The 23,083-nt window shown below is 43.3% G+C and overlaps 1 protein-coding gene and 1 long non-coding RNA gene across 12 annotated transcripts in view; one reads left to right on the top strand and one right to left on the bottom strand.

Annotated features, from left to right (window-relative positions):
- Nucleotides 1-4,007: 4,007 nt before the first annotated feature.
- The window catches only part of LOC105418562 (WW domain-binding protein 11-like), a 1,118,483-nt gene continuing 1,099,407 nt past the window's right edge, over nucleotides 4,008-23,083 (bottom strand). For 5 of the 11 annotated variants that reach the window (XM_029826830.1, XM_029826832.1, XM_029826829.1 and 2 more), the window contains 6 exons: nucleotides 10,235-10,387; nucleotides 9,777-9,835; nucleotides 8,664-8,691; nucleotides 4,710-5,765; nucleotides 4,563-4,626; nucleotides 4,008-4,355 (listed from right to left, as the gene is read on the bottom strand). In XM_029826830.1, the coding sequence (XP_029682690.1) occupies nucleotides 4,206-4,355; nucleotides 4,563-4,626; nucleotides 4,710-5,765; nucleotides 8,664-8,691; nucleotides 9,777-9,835; nucleotides 10,235-10,242 (1,365 nt within the window). In that variant the 5' untranslated portion in view covers nucleotides 10,243-10,387 and the 3' untranslated portion in view covers nucleotides 4,008-4,205. Of the gene's footprint in view, nucleotides 4,356-4,562; nucleotides 4,627-4,709; nucleotides 5,766-6,195; nucleotides 6,325-8,663; nucleotides 8,692-9,776; nucleotides 9,836-10,234; nucleotides 10,388-11,204; nucleotides 11,338-12,426; nucleotides 12,553-12,655; nucleotides 12,750-12,835; nucleotides 12,880-12,972; nucleotides 13,913-23,083 lie in introns of those variants that run through there. The other 6 variants (XM_029826835.1, XM_029826834.1, XM_029826836.1 and 3 more) reach the window with 6 other exon arrangements.
- Nucleotides 17,753-20,328, top strand: LOC115246904 (uncharacterized). The gene is made up of 3 exons (XR_003886008.1): nucleotides 17,753-17,773; nucleotides 19,256-19,423; nucleotides 20,267-20,328. It is a non-coding gene; the product is annotated as an uncharacterized lncRNA (long non-coding RNA).

Genomic DNA, 23,083 nt, shown 5'->3' with positions numbered 1-23,083 from the left:
GTGGCGCATATTTGTCGCCTGAGTTTGTGGGCATGAGGACAGAACCAGATGAGAATGAGTGCGATTTTCAATTGGCATTTTCCAACTTGTGCCATGACGTGTCATAGCTGCTGCCAAGTCTCAGTCGGGCCAGTGCATGTGGTTATGGTTTTACGGAATTCACTGTTGATTAAACGTTTCAGATTGTCGTGCCAGCCATCTTATGCCAGTCAGCGTTAAACTTGATTCATGATGAGTGAGGGCGCTCAGGCCAGAAAATCGTCTTGCCGGCTGCTGCGGCATTGATCTGGCAGAAAAGAAAAGATCAGTGAAACCCAACATTAAGCTGCCACTGGGATGTTACTGGGAGCTCTATTTAAAAGAATAGGACAAAAAACACCTTATTAAATGGGTTTATAAGATGGTGCCACAGTCGGCAACCTCAGTGCAAAGCTCTGTTGCACTTTTTGTTTTTGGTGTGCTTTTTGCAGTTCCTTTCTGACCCAATACACTCGGGAGTAACTTTTAATTATTGATCAGTCAACAGACACAATTCAGTTGCTTTTTCCAAGTCCAAAGAGTTTTCTTGTTGGGGATTTTTCTTGGAGCTGATCTTGGCCAAAGACAGTTGATATCTGGAGATGACCTCCAACTTTCCCCATCACCATCTTCAACAACACACTGGCTGTTGTGGAGACCTTCCCTCTCAGGAGCTAAAGTTGTCAACTAACACGGAAATCATTGTCAACAGAGCAGAGGATGTACTTCATGCATCAGCTCAGAAAGTTCCACCTGCCACAGGAGCTGTTGGCCCATTCCAGTCTGTGGCTTTTCTATAAGTTCTCTGCACATCTCTTACCGTCTGGTTTGGCTCAGACAAATAGGACAGATGCAAGGGCCACAGTCTGTTATCCTGCAGGAGTTTTCAAAATAATTATTCTCTTAATTATTTTTAACACGTGTCTCAGCCTGAACCATTTGTCGTACAGGGCCCAAATTCACCAAAATCAAATCAAATCAAATCAAATCAAATCAATCTTTATTTATATAGCGTCTTATACAATCAAAATTGTTTCAAGGCGCTTTCCAGAATCCCAGGGCCTGACCCCAGACAAGCAACAGTGGCAGGAAAAACTCCCCTTTAACAGGAAGAAACCTTGAGCAGGACCAGGCTCATGTAGGGGGACCCTCCTGCTGATGGCCGGCTGGGTAAAGAGAGAGGAGAGGAGAGGAGAGGAGAGGGACAGGGAGAGGAGAGGAGAGGAGAGGAGAGGAGAGGAGAGGAGAGGAGAGGAGAGGAGAGGAGAGGAGAGGAGAGGAGAGCAGATGAGAGGCACAGAGCACAGGAACACACCCAAAAATACACTATACAACGGGTCAGCTGGGCCGGAGGTCATCATGCAGCTCCGAAGGCGGCGATACCTGTAAATGAATAGGGGGAAACACAGGAATCAGCATAACTAGTCTGCTTGACGAGGAGGAGGAAAGGAGAGGAAACCATGACCCAGTGGGGTGACAGAGGCCTGTCAGGTGATCATATTTCCGGACCCCGGCAGCCTCGGCCTATAACAGCATAGCTAAGATGTGACCTAACGATTAGACGACCCCCTAAGTATGATAATTTGTCTGTCTATGATAGTAACTGGGACTACAGAATTAGCAACAATAAGCTTTTTCAAAGAGGTAGGTTTTAAGCCTGATCTTAAAAGTAGCGATGGAGTCAGCCTCCCATACCTGGACAGGGAGCTGGTTCCATACCAGGGGGGCCTGGTAGCTAAATGCTCAATCCCCCATCCTACTCCTAGAAACTCTGGGAACCACAAGTAGACCAGCATTCTGAGAGCGGAGCGGTCTATTGGGCTGATAAGGTATCACTAGCTCCTCCAGGTAGGATGGAGCTAGGTCTCTGAGGACCTTGTAGGTCAAAAGAAGGGTTTTAAAAATAATTCTAAATTTAACATGCAGCCAATGAAGCGACGCCATTACAGGAGTCATGTGATCTCTGTGGTCAATACCTGTCAGAACTCTGGCTGCAGCATTTTGGATCAGCTGGAGGCTTCTTAAAGAGTTGTTTGGACACCCTGATAATAAAGAATCACAATAGTCCAGCCTGGAAGGAACAAATGCTGGACTAACTTTTCAGCATCATGGTGGGTCAGTAGCTTCCTGATCTTTGTGATGTTCCTCAGGTGAAAAAGGCACTTCTAGAGACTAATTTGATGTGTGAGTTGAAGGAGAGATTTTGATCAAAAGTTACTCCTAGATTCCTCAGAGAGACTAGATGTTAATGAGATACCATCTCGAGTGATCATGTGATCTAATCTAGCCCTGAGAGGTTTAGGACCAAACACCATGACCTCAGTTTTTCCTGAGTTAAGGAAAGGGAAATTTGAAGACATCCAGGACTTTATGTCTTTAAGACAGGTCTGGAGCTTCACTAACTTCTCTGTCATCTCTGGTTTCATGGATAAATAAAGCTGAGTGTCATCAGCATAACAATGAAAATTTATCCCATGCTACCGAATAATGTTCCCTAAGGGAAGCATGTACAAGGTGAAGAGGATTGGTCCAAGTACAGAACCTTAAGGAACTCCATGGCTAACCCTACTGTATGAGGACGGAACGCCATGGACATGGGCAAACTAGTATCTATCAGATAAATATGATCTAAACCAGTCTAGTGCTGTCCCTTTAATCCCAATCACATGTTCCAGTCTATGTAACAAGATGCTGTGATCAACTGGATCAAAAGCAGCACTGAGGTCCAGCAGAACCAGCATAGAGACCAGTCCATGATCGGAAGCTATGAGAAGATCTGTTTCTCATAGTGAAGTGCTCATAGTGAAGTGCTGTTTCTGTGCTGTGATGAGCTCTAAAGCCTGACTGAAACATCTCAAACAGGCTGTTCCTCTGCAGGTGCTCCAGTAACTGAGTCACCACCACCTTCTCAAGAACTTTAGAGATAAAAGGAAGGTTGGATATTGGCCTATAATTTGCTAATACATCTGGATCCAGTGATGTTTATTCCTCTTTCCTAACTCTTAACTACCTTAAAACAGTCCACAGAAAAGTGGAACAGGAAATGTTCAAAAGAACCCTGGAGCAAACCAATAACTAAGTCCAGCAAAGTATAAACTGGCATTACTGCTAATTATGGTCCTTTCTGAGCACAATACTGTCACCTAGTTCACCTGTAATTGTCTTTTTTTGATATCTTTTAAAAAGGGAGAACCGGCAAACAACTGCACAACCTGTATGATGATCAAGCTGTGGAACCAGCTCCCTGTCCAGGTATGGGAGGCTGACTCCATCTCTACTGTTAAGATCAGACTTAAAACCTTCCTCGTTGATAAAGCTTATTGTTACTAATTCAGTAGTTCCAGTTACTATCATAGACAGACAAATTATCATACTTAGGGGGTCGTCTAATCGTTAGGTCACATCTTAGTTATGCTGTTATAGGCCGAGGCTGCCGGGGTCCGGAAATATGATCACCTGACAGGCCTCCGTCACCCCACTGGGTCATGGTTTCCTCTCCTCTCTCCCCCCTCTCCTCCCCTTCATCTTTTTCATTACGGCCCTCAGGAATTAAATCATACTCATTGTAAACAAGTGCGTGGGGATGAAAAAGAGCAATAAACCTGATGGATATTCTGCCCCCTGCTGGATGGAAGACGTTATGACAAAAAACAGAGAACAACAAAGTGCAGAATACACTTTAGTAGTGTTCAGTCATATTTATATCCATCAGTAACTCACCTGTACCTGGATATTCTGCACACATTCATGTTTAAATGGTGTTTAAACACTTGTAATGGTGTTAAACACTCAAAGTCAGTGTTTTCAGATTCTGTGATTTCACACTGGACAGAATGTGAATGAGGTACATCAACAAATCCTTTTTACTCAAACAGAAGTTTCTACAGCCAAAACACTCCTGATTAACTCAAATAAAAGCCGAACAAACTCAGTACCAACATGAGATAAAAAAGATGCAATCAGACATATTGCTCAGTGCTTTTTAATAGAAGAAATCAGAATTATGAGCATCAATTATGCAGGTGTGTTAAAAGAAAAACACTAGAACAATCAAACATGGGAACAGAACCTGGATTTTTTTTTTAACAAACTAAAGAAAGATATCCTCAAAAGCAGCAATTGTAGAGGTGCAGATTCTGTTCAGCTTTTTTTTAAAGACTGAAAACAAAATATCCATAGCGATCCGTTCACAGCCTTGCATATCTCAGCTTAATTGGACGGGGAATCCAAGCTGGTTGGGGCTCTTGTTCTGGGTAGGGGGGGCTAAGGTCCGGGGGTGGGGCACGCTTCCGTGGGGGCATCATCAAGACCTGTGCGTACGTCAGTTTGGAGCCCACCTGAAAAGTCAGAGCACAAGGATTTAGTTTCAAACATGAGCATCTTTGCAACAGGTCTGCTATAACCTGGGGTATCTGTCCTGTCAGGGGTCTTAAACCCGATAAATGTTGATGTGTCTGTGACCAATCGGGGCATTCACTTTAAGAATGAGTAACATGAATGGACACAATTAAATCATCAAAAACAACTCAACACCCAAAACTTACTTGCTGTCCTGGCGGATGAGCTGGTTGGTCGTCAGCCTTGGTCTTTGATCTCTGCTCCAGACCCCTGAAGAGGAACAGGTCTCAGGTGTTACCAAGTGCTCCACAAGTGAAATAAAGTGTGAGCGAGGGTGGGGGCCATAAACTTACCGATTTAACATTGGCCGACAATTCTGAGCCTTGGAGGGCTGGAGCTCCGACACTGGCCCTGGGGTGTCCACACGGCCCCCCCTCTGGGGGAACTCAGCCTGGGGTGTGCCCTGGGACCACACTGTTGCCTTTGTCTTTACCCCACTGTTGCCCCCTTCAGCCATCACCCGCTGCTCAGGACAGACGGAGTCAATCTTGGATGGAGTGGAAGCATCTCCACCAGCACCAGGGGGCAAAGTTTGAGTGCCAGCATCCTGACACTCAGGTCTCGGGGGGGGCAGGTCTTCGGGTGCGTGATAGAAACAAATCGGGACAGAGGGACCATCGCCTTCATCTTGGCTCGGGATTTTCCAGACGCGTGAATTTGCTGGAAGCCACGGACGTTGGAGCTCTGCATTGTCCTGCCAGTCAAACTCAGATTTGGGGGATCCACGGCGAGTTTCTTGACCGATATCTGGTAAGGATCCCGTGATGAGACGCACATTGACCTCACTTGGTAGAGACAGTCCAGGAGGAGGTGTTGGCAATAAACCAGGCTCTGGCCCAGGAGGTGGTGTTGGTAATAAACCAGGCTCTGGCCCAGGAGGAGGTGTTGGTAATAAACCAGGCTCTGGCCCAGGAGGAGGTGTTGGTAATAAACCAGGCTCTGGCCCAGGAGGAGGTTTTAATAACCTGGTTTGCAGCACAGTGGATGGACCAGGCTCATCTGTGTCACACTGGTTCTGCTCCTGCTCAAGGTCATCAGCATCAATGGGACGGATGCTGCAGAAGCTGTTTGACACATCTGGAGTGTTTTCTTCTCCGCCTGTGCTCAGTCTGGGTAACACCACATGGGGATGTGATTCCAGGGGTTCCTCATCACATCTGCTTCTGCTGTCTCCTTTAAGCTCTGAATCCAAACATGCATGCTGGGTTCCTGCGGAGGTGTGCTGCCTCAGCTCCACCGTCTTCGTGCTCCGTCTAACGTAGGTCGGGAAGTCTGACAGACTGCTGTCGCTGTCGCTGTCGCTCCACTCGTCAGAAGAAGTACTACAGGAACAGCCCATCTTCTGCAGCCTGAAGCAGAAACAACCAAAAAGCCACTGCCATGACCACACACACTCTAACAGTCATCAACAGATCCATTTGCTGCTCCCGCCTCATGGAGAAAGAGGAAAGTCCCGCCTCGCCCCCTCCCCAGCCCAGACTAGCACAGGTGAGGGGCTCACGCCCCCGCCAGTCATCAGGGCCTGAGCAAGGCCCAGTTAGGCTACAGTTTGAGAGGGGCCGGCACATGCTACACAAGCCCCGCCCCCACCTGCTTCACTGTGACTTGCATCAAACCAGCCTAACCCTCATGTGCACGAGCCCCGCGCACGAGTCTGCCCTGACACGAAGAAGCGCAACCACATTAGCAGAATTGGATTCATATGGAAAACATTTAGACTTTGGTAAAGCTGCCAGCAGAGCTCAACTTGATCCCAACCATCAACTCCCAGTTACTGACCTTTGGACCTTTAACGCGTGTGCACGTCAGTATGTAGATTGTCTCTCTTGGAGGGTGATGCTCGGTGGAAGGATCGAAGAATGAGGCGGCAGATCTGATGGTTTCAGCTCAACCTTTAACGGGTAATGTCTGTAGGTGCAGCAGCAACACTTTAATATGAAGACTTTTTACTTTGAATCAAAGCTTACAACCCAAAATGGCCTTTTATCTGTGATGACCTCACAAAAATAATCTCATGCGAAGTATTTAAAGCTGCTGTGCTTCGCATTAAAGCCACAAACGTAAATGTGTGAGTGGGTTAAATCGCTGCATATATGACGTACTGTAAATCTTGTTCTGGAAATAATTAAACATTGTGATTTTACCTCACCGTGTCCCAAATTATTACCCAAATATTTTGCTATGATTCTTCTATCATGGTGATGCAACCGTTAAGCATTAAATTGAATGTTAAACATCTTGACAGGTCATTACAGTCCAACATTGGAGCCCTTCTTTGAGAGCAGCTTCACAATGCTCGTATCCAATAAACTGGTGTTTCTGGACAGTTTGAATTTCTTGGCAGGATGTCAGAATATCCTCCCAGTTTTGAGACCAGTCTCAATCATCCAGGTCAGAGTTATCCTAATAAGAGCTCTGCGTCCACTGGACGCGTCACGTGCACCACCGAGACAATAGAGACCTCATAACGATCCCTTTTGCTTTGTTTTATGTGTCGAGGGCTACATTTCCACTGTTTGTCATGTCAGTGGAAATTCACTGTTGAATGAGAGTCAGTTGGTGGAAATGATGTGTATAAAGTTTAAATACACTAAAAATTGATTGGTTATAACATTTTGTAAAAAAAACATTTTTATATATTTTAGAGTTTTTGAGGACCTATATTGTGGTTGCAAGAACATGGGCTATTTTGTTGACATTAATGTTGGCCTCTGTGGATTGTGCGTCCACTAAAACTGTCCGTGTTTCTGAGGAGGAACCAGGAGCAGCTGGGTGGAAGCTATGAAGCTTTAGGTCCACATAGACCACCTGGCAGGACCATCGTTCCTGTCTAGGAACCTTGTTGAACTGCTGGTTATCCTCAAACAGTGGAGAAAGGGATTGCACCATCTCTAAATGTCTTTAGAGATGGTGGTTGCTGCTGCTGCAGAGCAACATCAGGCACCTCGGTGCTCAACACTCCACACACCTCCCTCGGCTCCACACACCTCCCACGGCTCCACCCACCTTGCTGGCCACCATTAGACTTTAAGGACAAATCAATACAACAGGTAAATTACACACCCACAAAATGAAGTTTTCCAAGTCTCAATATAATAAAGAGACATTTCCAGTAACCCCATAATAAGATGATTTAGGTTTTTCATTATTTAAATCATTGTGATTTTCATCCATCCATCCATCCATCCATCCATCCATCCATCCATCCTCTGCCGCTTATCCGGGGTCAGGTCGCGGGGGCAGCAGCCTAAGGAGAGAAGCCCAGACTTCCCTCTCCCCAGCTACCTCCTCCAGCTCATCCGGAGGGATCCCCAGGCGTTCCCAGGCCAGTCGAGAGACATAGTCTCTCCAACGTGTCCTGTCCTACCGGAGGGACATGCCCTGAACACCTCACCAGGGAGGCGTTCAGGGGGCATCCTGACTAGATGCCCAAGCCACCTCATCTGGCTCCTCTCAACGCGGAGGAGCAGCGACTCTACTCCGAGCTCCTCCCGGATGGCAGAGCTTCTCACCCTATCTCTAAGGGAGAGCCCAGCCACCCTACGGAGGAAGCTCATTTCAGCCGCTTGTACCCGTGATCTTGTGATTTTAATATATTTTTCTATCATCTATCTGGATTAATTTGGATAATCCTTGAAGATAGTTTAATCATGGATGGACTTTGTTATATATTTTACATCTGATAATTTGCACCTTCCCATTAAAGTTGATCTTTATCACTGTGGATAAACACCTTTTTGAAAGTTCCCCATTGAACAGAAAAGAATAAACCGTGTGTTAATAGAAGGTGGCAGCAGATGTAGTATTTAAAATGTTTATAGAAGTTATTTAATAATATGTGCACTTCAGTTCCAGAGGCTTGTGGAGCACCTACAGCAGGTTGATCTGTTTGGCATCACTGTTCCCATGGATGCTGAGATGATTTGGGCAGAATAATGTAAAATTAAAGGTCTTTTAAACAGATCTGTGATGGCTGAACAAGACTGATGTGGCAGTGACACCAAAGTGTGCATCAACTCTCCAGCTAACACGCATTATTTCATTAGTATTATTCATCTTATTCATTACGGCACTCGGGAATGAAATCATCCTCATTGTAAACAAGAGCGAGCGACGAAAAAGAGCAATAAACCTGGATATTCTGCCCCCTGCTGGGTGGAAGACGTTATGACAAAAACCATAGAAAAACAAAGTGCAGAATACACTTTAGTAGTGTTCAGTCATATTTCCGTCCATCAGTAACTCACCTGTACCTGGATATTCTGCACACATTCACTGTAAAAAAGAAAAAGTTGAGAAAACGTAAAATTTCAAGGCAACATGATGCAAGAGATTTTTGGGTTTTCTCAACTTTTGCCTACTGTTGTTGACTTAACTAAGGTTTACAAGTTCTGACAAGAGTTCTGCCAACTTGGATCTTCTTGTTCACCTAATTAGGATAATCCTGGAAGGCTAACAAAGAAATTCTGGTTTCAATGCCATGTATTTCTGCCTTCACCAAATGCACTCTTACTCCAGTTGAAAATTTACCTGTATAAATAAAAGGAAAATGTATGTTGCCGTCATTATATTTGAAAAATGCTCAATAAATAGATATTGACTAAAACAAAGCACAACTGAATGTTATCTGAAATCTTATTTATTTTGTTGAACAGTGCCTCAAGTCCATTCCAGAATGTCATGGGTAGTTGTGTCAATTTCTGTAAAAAAGTATAGCTGGTTTCTTCAGAGACATTAAAATTGAAGTCCAGAACCAAAAAAGAAAAACAAAGTATGTGAAAAAAGTGTCCAGCAACATATAGCCATTCATGCACACACCCTGATTGTCTTGTAAAAGCTGAACTTAACCACTTGCACATGAAATAGAATAGTGCCACCAATGATTGGCTGTGTACCCAGACACCTGAGGTTTACATGGGCATAACTATGATGAACTCGTTAAAAGTTCTTAGAAATGTTACCATCAATGACGAGGGAACTAACAGGTAAAACACCAGTGCTGCGCTTCATGTGAAGTGGACAACACCTCACTTTAAAATACTTCATGACACAGATATTTAATTAATGACAGTCTCACCAGATATTTAATTAATGACACAGTCTCGCCAGATATTTAATTAATGACACAGTCTCACCAGATATTTAATTAATGACACAGTAGCTTTCACCCACCAACGATGCCCAGCTGCTTCTCAGCAGAAAAAAGGGAGTGAGAGTTCTAGACAACTTCAATCCTCACCATAAAATGATCTGGACCGCACTGAGGAGGTGCATATTTCCATTCTGGATGAACTCATCCTTTAAAACATCTCCTGGGAATTAGGAATTAGTTTTACTTGCATTACTTTGTCTGTACCTACCAAGCACTTCAGGAGAACCTTTGTTGCATCTTCTCGGAGGAAAATGGGCAGGCGGATGTCTAAAGAGTATTCAGTGGAAAACAAGCATTTCAATTAGTATATACTATATATAATTATTATATACATAATGTACTTAAACACAATGCAAAATCAGGACTCTTTTATAGTAATGAAGATAAAGGACAGGTCAGACACAGCAACATGTAAAACTTAAAAAAAAATACAACACTGCAACCATGTTAACAATTTTACTTCACTTTTACAAATTAAAATTCTGTTAAATCAAATGCCAACATAAACACAAATAAAAACATAAAGCAATGACTGCTGCCATTCCTTTTTACTGACACACATCCACTAATGTGTTTTGGCTGAAGCCAACATCTTTTTCTGTTTCTCTTATGAGAGAAGTATATTCATACTCTTCTAAAAATGTCAGGCAGGAGCACTTCACTCACCTGTTCATTATCCAGGAGGTCTCCCATCTTCTCACCAAGAGCTCCCTTCTTAGACCGCTACAGTTTCAGCAGGCCAGGCACTAATTTGTCAGGGGATGCATTGAAAGTCCCCAGGAGGTCTTTGCTCGTCATCCGATGGAATTCTTCAGATATCTAAACAAGACAATCAACAAGATATTGCCATTTATTCAGCACAGAACATTCCTGGGTAGCCATCTTGTGCAGTCTGCCCCATGTTCAACGCCTGACCATGTGATCAACAGCAAAACCTACTTCAAAAAGCTCTTGTGAATCCGTCTTTTGCACAGGAATGGAAATACCCTCCACAAAAACAGTATCAATATGCAAATACATATTATCATGTTCCAGTGTTGCACCCAAATCTGTGACCAATCAGATTCTGTGACCTGCCGTAGTATCTTTCCCTAACCACCTCAGTCTACAGAAGCCCTATTTCCACCAGGAAAAGGAAAAAAAAATCCATGCCAAGTCAAAATGATGAGCTAAAGTCCAAATTTGGTCGTTTTTCTCCAGGTGAAACTACTTTAAATTTTTGTCTCATGTCTTTTTATTTCACAATTTCGATTTAGCGTGGGGATTCTTTTATTCTTGTACAGGCAGAAATGGGCTGTTATAGGAGTGAAATTTTTAGGGTAAGAATATTAGCAAAGGTCAAAGAATCTATGGCATTTGTAAACATGGACCTTGAGGACTGACAATTCAATAAAAATGTGACCATTTTGACACCCATTACAGTTGCAGTAAGTGATGCACTCCTTGGGAGGACAGAACATAACAAAAACACTGGCATTGCACATTTCTGGAGTGGGTGTGGGGGGTGCAGTGTGTTGGAGGGGCCTTGAGTGGAGTGGTAGTGCAAGGTAGAATAAAGTTTGCCAATACAGCAAATACTGCACTTCTTCAATTATAGTCAATCTAGTATAATAACTTGTGCCTAGGACAGCCTCACCTCCTCAGAGGAAAACAGTGCGGTTGACACTCCAGCACCTCTCTCCGCCTGAGGGAAAAGGTCAGCGCCATCTTCTGCTGGATGACTGTCATGTTCTTTTGTTTCTTCTTCATTTCATTGACCAGAGCAATAACTATGAAAAAATTAATACTATCTGTAATGTGACATCAGCAACTCAAATATTGTCTCCTTCCCCATTGTAAAAACCTCTGAAAATGTAGCAATCTTATAACAGAGCATGAAGCACAACTTTAATTTGTATGTAACAGCTAACTTACAGTAATTAAGGACATTAGACAGTGTCACACCAGCTGTCAAACTGTCAAGTTAGCTTTATACATTACTGTAAAGCAGTGCTTCTCAATTATTTTCTGTTACGCCCCCCCTAGGAAGAAGAAAACGTTTTGCGCCCCCCCCCCCCCCCGACTATAATTAGTATCATTTGTCTATGAAATTGTTATAAGTACACCTCTGCATAACATTGTATCCTTATTAACATTAAAGAAAACAAAAAAAAGAAAGAAATATAGACCAAAGCGGGATGATTGTTGCCAATATTCGGCACGTTTTTGCTGAAAAAACTCAAGCGGCTTATCAGCGTGACTGGGGTGTAATGTCTTTAAGTGAGGGTTAGGGTTAGTGCTAGGGTTAACCAGGGTTAGGCTTATCAGCGTGACTGGGGTGCAATGTCTTTAAGTGAGGGTTAGGGTTAGTGCTAGGGTTAACCAGGGTTAGGGTTAACCAGGGTTAGGGTTATCAGTGTGACTGGGGTGCAATGTCTTTAAGTGAGGGTTAGGGTTAGTGTGCGCGCGAATGCTCGGTGCAAAAACCTCTCCACCATAGAGCTAATACTCCCTGCGCACACTCTGACAATGAGAGCGCCACTGCCAAAGTGGGTGTGCGATTACACTTTATTCTAGTACGGCAAAAAAAAACAAAAAAAAACATGTTCTCCGGGGTCACACGCGCCCCCCTCCCGGTATCACACCGCGCGCCCCACTATTTGAGAAGGGCTGCTGTAAAGAGACAATCACCATGGAGGGAAACCATTTAGTCAACATGAAAACGTCAAACACACAACTGAAGCATTATCCGTGTCCTTGTAATAACGGCAAGATGGAGCCGTCCAATCCTGGGAACTATATACTGATAGCTTATTTACAAATAGCATACAAGTGCTGGAATTGGGACCTGATCTACGATGCCAATCAAACCTACAAACCTGGCACCTGGTTGCAGCAATCAACAGCAGGTGTGTCAGGATCGGAATTTTTGATACATACGTCCCTGGCTCAAATTTCTCGGGGGTGCAGAGGAAAGTGCTCCGCAACAGAGAAGTAGGGGATCCCTGAAATTACAAAAGGTCAAAGATCAGAAAGGTGCAATAGAATTGTGTGTATGAAGACAAAAGACAAGAAGTGCTTTAAAACAACAATGTAAAATCTTCTCACCCATCCGTGCTGAGACACGATGGTCGTCCTGTTGGAGCAGGTTCTGCAGGGTGGCGTCAGCACTCAGGCCCGGAGAGAAGCCGATGACAAACCCCTGGACACCACCACCAATCAATGATTGGAGACAGCTGGACCTCGGACAGTGTGTTGAACCATGAATAAAGCTACAGAGATACCAACCCTGCTCCAGCCGCTGACCAGCCACGTCAACAGGAGCTGCAAATCTGCACAAAGCAAATGTGTCAGCATAAAATGAATGTTCAAACAGTAACAGGTCCCAGATTTTACTGGCCTTTATTCCAGTATACTGTACTTACCAACAAGAGCTGCAAAATCTCTGAAGTCGTTTTGTATCTGCAGAGAAGCGCATTTTAACGGCATTCACAAACTTGTCAGCACTCAAAGTGTGCATAAACCAATCACCTAAATGGAAGCATATGCAGAGATATCGACAGATGAATTACAGAAATGGGATCGATTTTCGAATGAGCCAATATTAGCCGCCACACGCCAATACCGATTATTAGCATTAGCCATTTGGAGTCCCATGCAGATCTTAATGCCGACAATGGTTTAGGTTACTTTGCCTCCGCAATTAACAACTTAACCAGCACGATGGTAAAAATGTTAAAATAAAATGCTATTGATGTCAGACGGCGTTAATATCAATCACAGCAGAATGACCAGATATTAGCAACGTGGACCACGAGAGCAATGTAATGGAAACAACACAGAAGCGGTCAATTCTTTACACTGAGACACGGAATAATGGGATTGTGAAGCTTTAGCTTGAATTAGTTCATTTAGCAGCTGTGAAAGTCATTGAAACGAGCAGAGCGATGTAGATTTGTATTTACGTGAAGCGCCAAACGGAGTGAAGCGCGAGGCTGGGACTGGATCGATTGAAATGGCGGTGGGTTCACGTACAATGGGAAATTCGAAAAGCTGCCATTTGAAATCGTGTTATTTTCCCGCTGAATGTGACGCACACAGACAGCCCCTCCCACACCCACTGGCTGGGAGCTGCTCCACCCCTCCCCCCACACAGATTCGCGATCAGAACCACCCGTTTTGGACCGCTTAACGCCGTCCAATTCTATGGAATCTGGGCACGTTAGAACCACAAGACTTTGAAATATAACCATGTCGAGCTTCATAACTTTAGCTTACCCGGTGACGGAGAAACAACGAGTTAAACACGAAGCTTTTGTCGGTTCTGAGCCGTTTTCCCGCTCTGTTCTGCATTGAGTTAATCGGAGATTTGAGCGGACCAGTCGGCGCTTTAGCTCGTTTTACGGGGCGCTGGTAATTTAACGTCCTCACACCGACGATAGCGAATTAGTTGAGGATTATATTTACAAAATGATGTTTTTGTTTGTTTTTAATCAATCTATGAGCTTTTTGTGCTGGATTCCACCTTTCCACCCAGTGAATCAACACACTACCATAATCCATATCTTCTTTAATAATACAAACCATAATTAAAGCACAGACAGCACACCCACAAGTCCTTACACTCACACACTATTCAACACAGTTGACTTCCATGCAGCTACAGAATACACTCTTTATATGCCTGCAGACTTTGGCAAACCATTTAGAGACTTTAACCCTAAACACGCCTTTCTTTTTAGAAGGTGATTTGCTGCTGTTTTCAGAAGTGGTGGCATCAGAGTAGTCACTACTGGAGACACCCTCTGATGAATAGCTGTCAGCTTCAGAGGATGCACTCGTTGGGAGATTTTAGGGCGAACCACCTGAGCTTCCTCTCTAAATTCATTTTTTCCTAAGTTATCTTCAACCTCTTCCTGTCCCTGTTTGATCCTTCTAACCTGTTTCCGAAGTTCACCCACTGTCTCACATAAATCCTGTATTTCTTCATCTCTGTCCACATCTAACTGACCACTGTTAGTAGTCAAAACTGGCAATTGATATGGGGGTGGGGAAGTGGTAGTAGGTAATGCTGGATAAAGAGTGGTGTTAAATGTCAGTGTCTGGTTTGGATCTTCTAATGGAGGCTTCTCTTCATTGGGCACTCGTGTAACCCCCATAGATCTGCAATAGTGCACCGCTGCACCTGCCACAGCCACAACATGTATCCTTCGGCGCTTATCTTCTAACTCCTTACCCTGTTTTTGCCATGATTTTCCTGCTATAAAACCTTTGGATTTTGGATTATCCAAATGATCTTGTAATCTAGTGTGAATTTCTGACTCCCACTTACACAATGCTTCAGCTAAATTAACCTTCACCTTTGGAGGGGGAAGTATCTTTTGCTTCCGGGCTTTCTTCCACAACTTTTTTATTGCATCCAATTCTCTTTCCCTGTCTTCTTCTTTCATGCCACTCACCACCTGATCAAGAGTCCACTTCCACTGTTCTTCCACAGACCGGGGATAGGGAGAACATTCTCCCTGATCCCAACACGCTTTACCTTTTCATATACAGTGCTGTGTATACAGCAATACAGCACTGTACTAGTTCCGGTTTACTCTAACCGTCCTTCCCTGTTTTTTCAACAGTACTTCTGGCCTCTAACCGTCTATTCCCTGTTTTTTCAACAGTACTTCCGGCCTCTAACCGTCTATTTTCTGGACTGTAACCGTAATTCCTGCAGTCGTTTCAATATTTTCTATATTTGTATCTGGAATTTATAACTAGGACACTTCAATTGACAGTGACGACAAATTTGGAAATTGCCAATGTGCAGAGCTTTGATTAAACAGGTGTCTGCTTACCTTTTATTAGGGATCCCTTTGTCGTCAGTTGTCCTCCGAAGTGACCGTTGTTGAATTCTTTGCCTCAGATGACTTCTGTCTTCATCACGTCGGGGTCACCAAATTGTTGGATCGCAATACCTCTCGTGTGTCACTGCCAATCCGCGTGTTCTTTAAATGAAGACTTCAAGAAAACAAATGCCAATTTCAAAATGTATTTAGCAAATAGAATCAATTCAAGATACAAATATTACAGAGCTCCGGGCCAGTTCATAACCCTACAATAACAGAGTCCATTATCAGGGCATGAAGTCTGACAACCTAACTATCCCTTGACCCAGTCTTTTATAGAAAGACATATGTAATTATTGATGCTAATTCAGTCCAATCCAGTCCTTCTTCTTAGGTGACCTCATCTTCTTCTTCCAGCCTCATTTGGTGTTGGTGCAGTCCTTCTTCTCCATTGTCTTCTCAGATGGCCAGATCAGAGGTCTTATTCCTGTCCAGGAACTTATCAATCACCAGTAAATTATGCTGTCATGTTTTACGATGAGGGTCTACCATTTCCTGTCTGCCTGGCTCCAACTGTCTAAGCAGTATTCATGTCAAGGAAGGGTCAACTGACTTGCTTATGTGTATTCCTACTAAAGATTATATACTATCCCTAACTTCTGAACTAACTGTAACATAAAACAAAAACATATAGTATAACACATGCTAATAAGATAAAAGATGCTAACAAGATAAACTAATTCTCTTCAATATTTACTGTATCTGTGACATGGAGCATTGGAATATTTCAGCTGCAGCCAGCAAAAACCCATCAGAATGACGGCTATCGGTGGGAACCGCAGGTCATTTGACTTTAGTCAATCTGTTAAATGTTATAGGATTTATTGCAATCTAATAAAAACTATGAATAAATGTGGGAAATAGGAAATAAAAAGAAGCAAAATGACCAAATAAATCTCCCATGAATACAGTAAATTTTAAGATGAGAACCTGCTGCACTGTGCCTTGCCCCTTCTCTATTGAGAAAAGCCCAAGTGTGTCCTTCAGTCACCTCAGACATTCAGCCAGCTTTTAATACCTTTGTTCAGAACGCACTGGATTATTCCCACTGAAGATGGAAAAGCAGGTGGAAAACATGAGTTATTGTTAACTGTACTGGTGTATGACTATAGCGCATTACTGGACCACTATAAACTTGTTGTTTGTGGTTTTTCTTTCTTTGTGGAGATTAACACGTTAAAAATAAATTGCACTGGTTCAGCAGTTGATCTTGTTTTCTTATCTGACCTGTACGACACAATTTCACAAAGCTAAATATACATTTTTATAGAATAGTTTTATCCTTCCGATTACCAGCACCAGCTATTCAGAATATATAATGTAGTGGGTTTTAAAATGAACTGAATGATGTCTGCCTTGTCTCTCCTCTACCTGTCCTCCCCCTTCTCCTCCTCTCTCCCTACCCACCCCCCCATCAGCAGGAGGGCCCCCCCCATATGAGCCTGGTCCTGCTCAAGGTTTCTTCCTGTTAAAGGGGAGATTTTCCTGTTGATTGTTAGGGATCAGGCCCTGGGATTCTGCATAGCACCAAGTTTGACTACAACAGACATTACAAATAAAGATGATTTGATTTGATTTAAAAATAAAAGAATTGCGCCTGAAAATGAAGCAGAAGCAATAAAAACCCAACACCAGCGAAGCTTTTGAAGAATCTCAGATATTGATGAAAAATTCTGGAAATCATGATGGAGAGATATTTTTCTCATGGCTCAAATTCCACAGCTATTAAGTGATTAAATGGATTTAATGGTGATATTCTGGAGTCCACAATTTCAGGTGAAGTTACACTGGGGAACAATTTGAAAATGTCCTGTTGCAATTATTCTAAATTATTCTGATTAAAAATAAAATTGGCATGCTGATTCCAAAATTACAGTCATTTTCCCCCCAGCCCGTCAAGTTTTGAAAGCTTCTCCTCCAGATCAGCAAATGTCCCCTAATGAGCTGGAGTCAGACTGGCCAGCTGATGACAACTGGATCAGCTCCGTTGGTGCAGTCACCATTAAGAGGTGTGTGCAGCCCCCAAAAGGTCAGAACTGTCATCCTATAGGGACACTTTGAACCAGAGGGGATCCTATAGATCAAAAAGTTGACACAGTTTGATTCCGCAGCCAAAAACGAACATCTGTCAGACGAACTACAGTTGTTTCCCAGTATTTCAGTTAAAACGTGGACCAAATTGTTCTGAAGAGAGGCGCTTGTGCTGGATATGACGCGATCCAACCACAAACACGTGACGTGTAGAGGAAGAAGAAGCGAAAGTGAAAGTTCTCAACTTCGGGCTCCATCCTGAGTGACCGAGCCCTGATGGAAAACCTCTAATATTCAGGTAGCATTTGGTTCTTTCACTGCTGTCGTCTCGAATCAATGTTCCGCTGCGAGATGCGGCTTAATAAGCTGCGTGTTCGCAATGAGCGTGCGCGTGTTTCGGACGCACATTGCGGCTGGTCGACGGGAATGTTGTGACGGATGATCAAACTTTGTAGCGTGTTTCCTCTAACTGCGTTTTCCGCTAACCCTGAGCCAACATTTTAGAGGTTGAGGAAGCACATTTAATACTCACAATAAGTCGACAATATTATTTGCAGTTAGTGGAAAAATCCACGGAAAGAGGGACACAAACGCGACAGTTTTAGCCTCCTCTCTTTGTCCCTCCACCAGGGGGACAATCAATCCTTTATTTAAAAAAGGAGAGTATGGAAAGAGGGAGAGATCAAGGCATTCCATTTTATTGTTTTAACAACTGGTTCTTTGTGGAATATGAATTTGTTATTATGGATTTATGAAATTTGTTCTGTTGTGAATGAAGCAGTCAAGAAAACGAAACGAAACCTAAACCCATGGTGTTTTGATATTTTTGGTCCTGTACATGTGGTCAGATAAGATCAGTCTGAGCAGAATTGGGTGTTTTTTGCCCTTTGCTGTGTGTCATCTATTCTATTCAGCATGTTGGGTTGCTTGACTTCTGTTGGGTTGTGGCAACTTGATGCATCACTTCTGAGATATTGACACACCTTTTTCCTGAGGCTGGCTCCAATGCTGCCAACACACCTGGCCATGGATATGGTGGGACTTCTGTGATGAGTGGGGTCAGAGGTGGTGGACAAGCTCTGCTCCAAAACAAGCTTGCTAGATATGTTTGGGATCTCCTCCGCCACAACCACCAGCTGCAGCTAGTAGCTGTGCACGCCATGCAGAGTTTTGACCTCTAGGTCAGGCTACAAATGTTTTTTCCAGCACCATCATGTGTTGGTGAGAAACATGATGCGCCTGATCAAAAAAAGCTGCTTGTAATCTGACAGACGAGCCATGATGAGATGTCAAGGTGCGTTGTTGAAAATGAAGATCCTCTTCTTGGAATCCTGTCTGAGATGACAGAAGATGATGCTGCATTTGACCCACTTTGATGATGTGATGACGTATTTCTGTTTAGTTTTGAATGCATTCTCATCTTATTTGTTGAATTTAATGTTGAGAACTGACATCTTGAAAGAATTTAGGTTTTCTTGTAAACCATAACCAGATAAAAAATGATTTCATTTGTATTTGTGTGCGTCCGTCTGATGCCACCGCACCTTTTGAAACACCCAGGAGAAACATTTTTTCCACAACTATTTTATATTTACCATGGTGTAAACTTTTAAGATGTCCCAAAACTTTTTTCCAATATATATGTGGCCTGTATGATGTACAGGGTCACATCATATAATAGATTTTGATGTGAATGAGCCGACAATACGTCACTGGACAGACCTCTGCTTGTCTTCATGCTGAGAATCATGTTCTTTAATCTTCTTTTCTGTGTCAGCAGACTGTTCCTGCTTAACCGTTTAGACTCACATTTAAAAATGAGCGAATATGTGATGGAAGAGGAAGAGAGAGCAAAGTCCGTAGTGCCCAGCTGTGTGTCCATGAAGAGCGACAGGTCCAAAGGGCAATCTATAAACTTCGGTATTGGAGCTCAAGGCTCACCTTTAAAGTAAGGTTTTCTGAACCACAACTCTGCCTTAGAACATTTCACAACCATACAAAACATCATTTTGTGGGTATTAGCCTCCAATATCGTGAAAAATGAAATTCATCAGCTCTTTAAAATGAAACGGTGCACCAACATGTCAGGCGTTCGCTCCCATTAACTCCCATGTTAATTTTAGTGTGGTAAATCTTTTAAAACTGAAAATTGCTTGTGTTTTTAACTGGTCATTTCTACTACATGGGTTAACATCATCTCACTAAAATTCCTAGGCATATATTTTAAAGTTTCCCATCAATATCCATCATTGCAGAGTGCTCCAGCTCTCCATTTAGATACGGATGGGTAAGACATGGCAGGTCTGTGCAGCTTGTTCTGCCACACTGTTCCACCACATGTCATGAAAATTCATTAAAAAGTCTATTTATAAGGCTCCTGGTTCTAATAAACCCATAGACAACAATATCAGTCGTTTCTAAATGGTTGAAATAAGCTTTTGAATACGCGTGACCTCTGTGCTATTTAATGATCAGTTTCAGAGACCAGACTACTGTATTTGGAGCATAAATGGAGAACTTTTGTTCTATTCTATGAGTTTATATTCCTGATTTGGCACTTTTATTTTTAACATAAATTCACAATGAGGAAAAGCCACTAAACACTTAGATCAAATACACTTTTCTCCAACTAAACGAGCTTGTTAGAACGTAAATAACTTTAGATTTTTTGCTCAGTGTTCATTCAATCTTCAACTGTCAGAGCAAACTGAAAGTAGAAGTGAACGCAGCCTTTCTTAGGCATTGCTAACTCCCAGTAGACATGTATAACCACTATTCCCATTTTTGACAGGTGTCAGAAACGGTCTGCTTCCATTGGAGATTCCTCCTGTCCCGAGGGTGAAAACAAACGGAGAACTGAACTGCAGACCGCCGACCTTAACAACAGCGTCTCACGTAAGCTCGTACATTTGTATTTATAAGATACTTTTGGGTCGGAATAAAGGAACAACTTGTGTATTTACAATGTGCAAGAGAAGATCCAGAGAGCACTTGTTTGGTTCCACTGGAACCCCTGGACCCTCTGAAGACCTTCCTAAATGTTTAGACAGTATTTAGCAACATTTAGTCATTTAGTTCTGGAAAGTGTTAAAGAGTTGAAGGCAGGTGACCTTTACAGGACAATGGGTCTGCTGAGTATGATGTGTTTGGAGAAGGTTTGATGTGTTTTTCTAAATATCATCCAGCTTTTACCAGCTGTTTAGTCCAAGCAAACTCTTGGAAGACATGGAAATGGTTGTTATAGACTAAATTACATTGAAACCCAATGAAATAAAAGAATAGGTGTACAAAAGAAGACATAACATTTCAAACTGACAGTAAGATGGGTCATTACCCGACTGTTGCTTCTATCATTCAAACATGACAGAATATTTTCCAGTTGAGGACATCTGTGTTACTGCTGTAGATGACAATTGTAAAAGGATTTAAAAGATTGTTTGTTTTAGAGGGTGGTGAACTGCAGGAGGTGATAGAAGGTCATAAGATCAGTCTGAAGAGAAGATGTGAACATGTGACTGAAGGAACTCATGAAGCAGGAAGTGGAACCCTGCTGAACACGATCTACACTGAGCTCTACATCACTGAGGGACAAAGTGAGGAGGTGGACACACAACATGAGGTGAGACAGCTTGAGAGAACCTCCAAGAAGAACATCCAGGACACTCCAATCAAGTGCCAGGACATCTTCAAAGTCTTATCTGAGCAACAGAGACACATCAGAGTGGTTCTGACCAACGGTGTCGCCGGCGTTGGAAAAACCTTCTCAGTGCAGAAGTTCAGTCTGGACTGGGCAGAAGGTTTGGAGAACCAAGACATCAGTCTGGTGCTTCCGCTCTCATGCAGGGAGCTGAACTTGATCAGAGATGAGCAGCACAGTCTTCTCTCACTGCTTCATGTTTTCCATCCAACATTACAGAAGATCAGAGCAGAAGATCTGACTGTCTGGAAACTTCTGTTCATCTTTGATGGCCTGGATGAAAGCAGATTTTCACTGGGTTTCAACAAGCATCAGGTCATCTCTGATGTCACACAAGTATCGTCCGTTGAGGTGCTCCTGGTGAACCTCATCCAGGGGAACCTGCTTCCCTCAGCTCTCATCTGGATCACCTCCAGACCTGCAGCAGCCCATCAGATTCCTCCCTCGTGTGTTGACAGGATCACAGAAGTACGAGGCTTCACTGACTCCCAGAAGGAGGAGTACTTCAGGAGGAGGTTCAGTGATGAAGATCTGTCCAAGAGAATCATCTCACACATCAAGGCCTCCAGGAGCCTCCACATCATGTGTCTGATCCCAGTTTTCTGCTGGATCACTGCTATAGTTCTGGAGGACATGATGACCAGAGACCAGAGACTGTCTGGAAACTTCTGTTCATCTTTGATGGCCTGGATGAAAGCAGATTTTCACTGGGTTTCAACAAGCATCAGGTCATCTCTGATGTCACACAAGTATCGTCCGTTGGCTGATAAAAAACTCCTTCTGAAGTTGGGTCGGCTGGCGTTTGAACATCTGGAGAAAGGAAACATCATGTTCTACTCAGAAGACCTGGAACGATGTGGACTGGACGTCTCCGAGGTGTCGGTGTACTCAGGAGTTTGTACAGAGATCTTCAAGAGAGAGAGTGTGATCTTCCAGAAATCAGTCTACTGCTTTGTTCATCTGAGCATTCAGGAGTTTCTGGCTGCCGTCTACATGTTCCACCGTTACACCAGGAAAGACACAGTGGTTATAAATAAGTTCCTAAAATATTCTAAACCAATCACATCTCTTGATGACTTCCTCAGGAGAGCACTAAGGAAATCTCTCAAAAGTGAAAATGGCCACCTGGACTTGTTTGTTCGCTTCCTTCATGGTCTCTCTCTGGAGTCCAATCAGAGGATCTTGGGTGGACTGTTGGATCAGATGGACAGCCACCCAGAAACCATCCAGAAGGTCCTCAACAACCTGAAGGTGGTGAACAGTGATGAATTCTCCCCAGACAGAAGCATCAACATCTTCCACTGTCTGATGGAGATGAAGGATCAGTCAGTCCATCAGGAGATCCAAGAGTTCCTGAAGTCAGAGAAGAAATCAGAGAGGAGACTGTCAGAGATCCACTGTTCAGCTCTGGCCTACCTGCTGCAGATGTCAGAGGAGGTTCTGGATGAGCTGAACCTGCAGCAGTACAACACCTCAGTGGAGGGACGACGTCGCCTGATTCCAGCTGTGAGGAACTGCAGGAAGGCCGTGTAAGTAAAGATTTCTGGGGCCGGACATCGGCGTTTAAATCAAGCGAGTGGATCATGTCAGGTAGCAATACCCCCTCCAGTGGTCATTCCTTCAATTCTTTATCTCCATTGCAGCGTCCATAAATTAAAAACAACAATTCATCCAGAAATGTTCAACACTGGCTGGATATAAGTTCAAAGGTCAATCCAGACAAACCAACATAAGGCAGGAATAATAGGAGCCACAAGTTAACTGACTATCATGAAATTACTGTGATGTCATTAAATAACTTTTGTTTGTTTGTATACATCGTATTCAAACGACAGAAAAACACATTTTAACTAATGACACGTGACTATTTTGCTTCATTTGTTCAACGTAAAAACAGCCGGCCTCGTTGGT

Source organism: Takifugu rubripes, chromosome 19, assembly GCF_901000725.2.
Source record: "Takifugu rubripes chromosome 19, fTakRub1.2, whole genome shotgun sequence".
In the NCBI taxonomy this organism is placed as follows: domain Eukaryota; kingdom Metazoa; phylum Chordata; class Actinopteri; order Tetraodontiformes; family Tetraodontidae; genus Takifugu; species Takifugu rubripes.
Note: the sequence above shows the minus strand (reverse complement) of the source record. Positions and strands in the feature narration are given on the sequence as shown.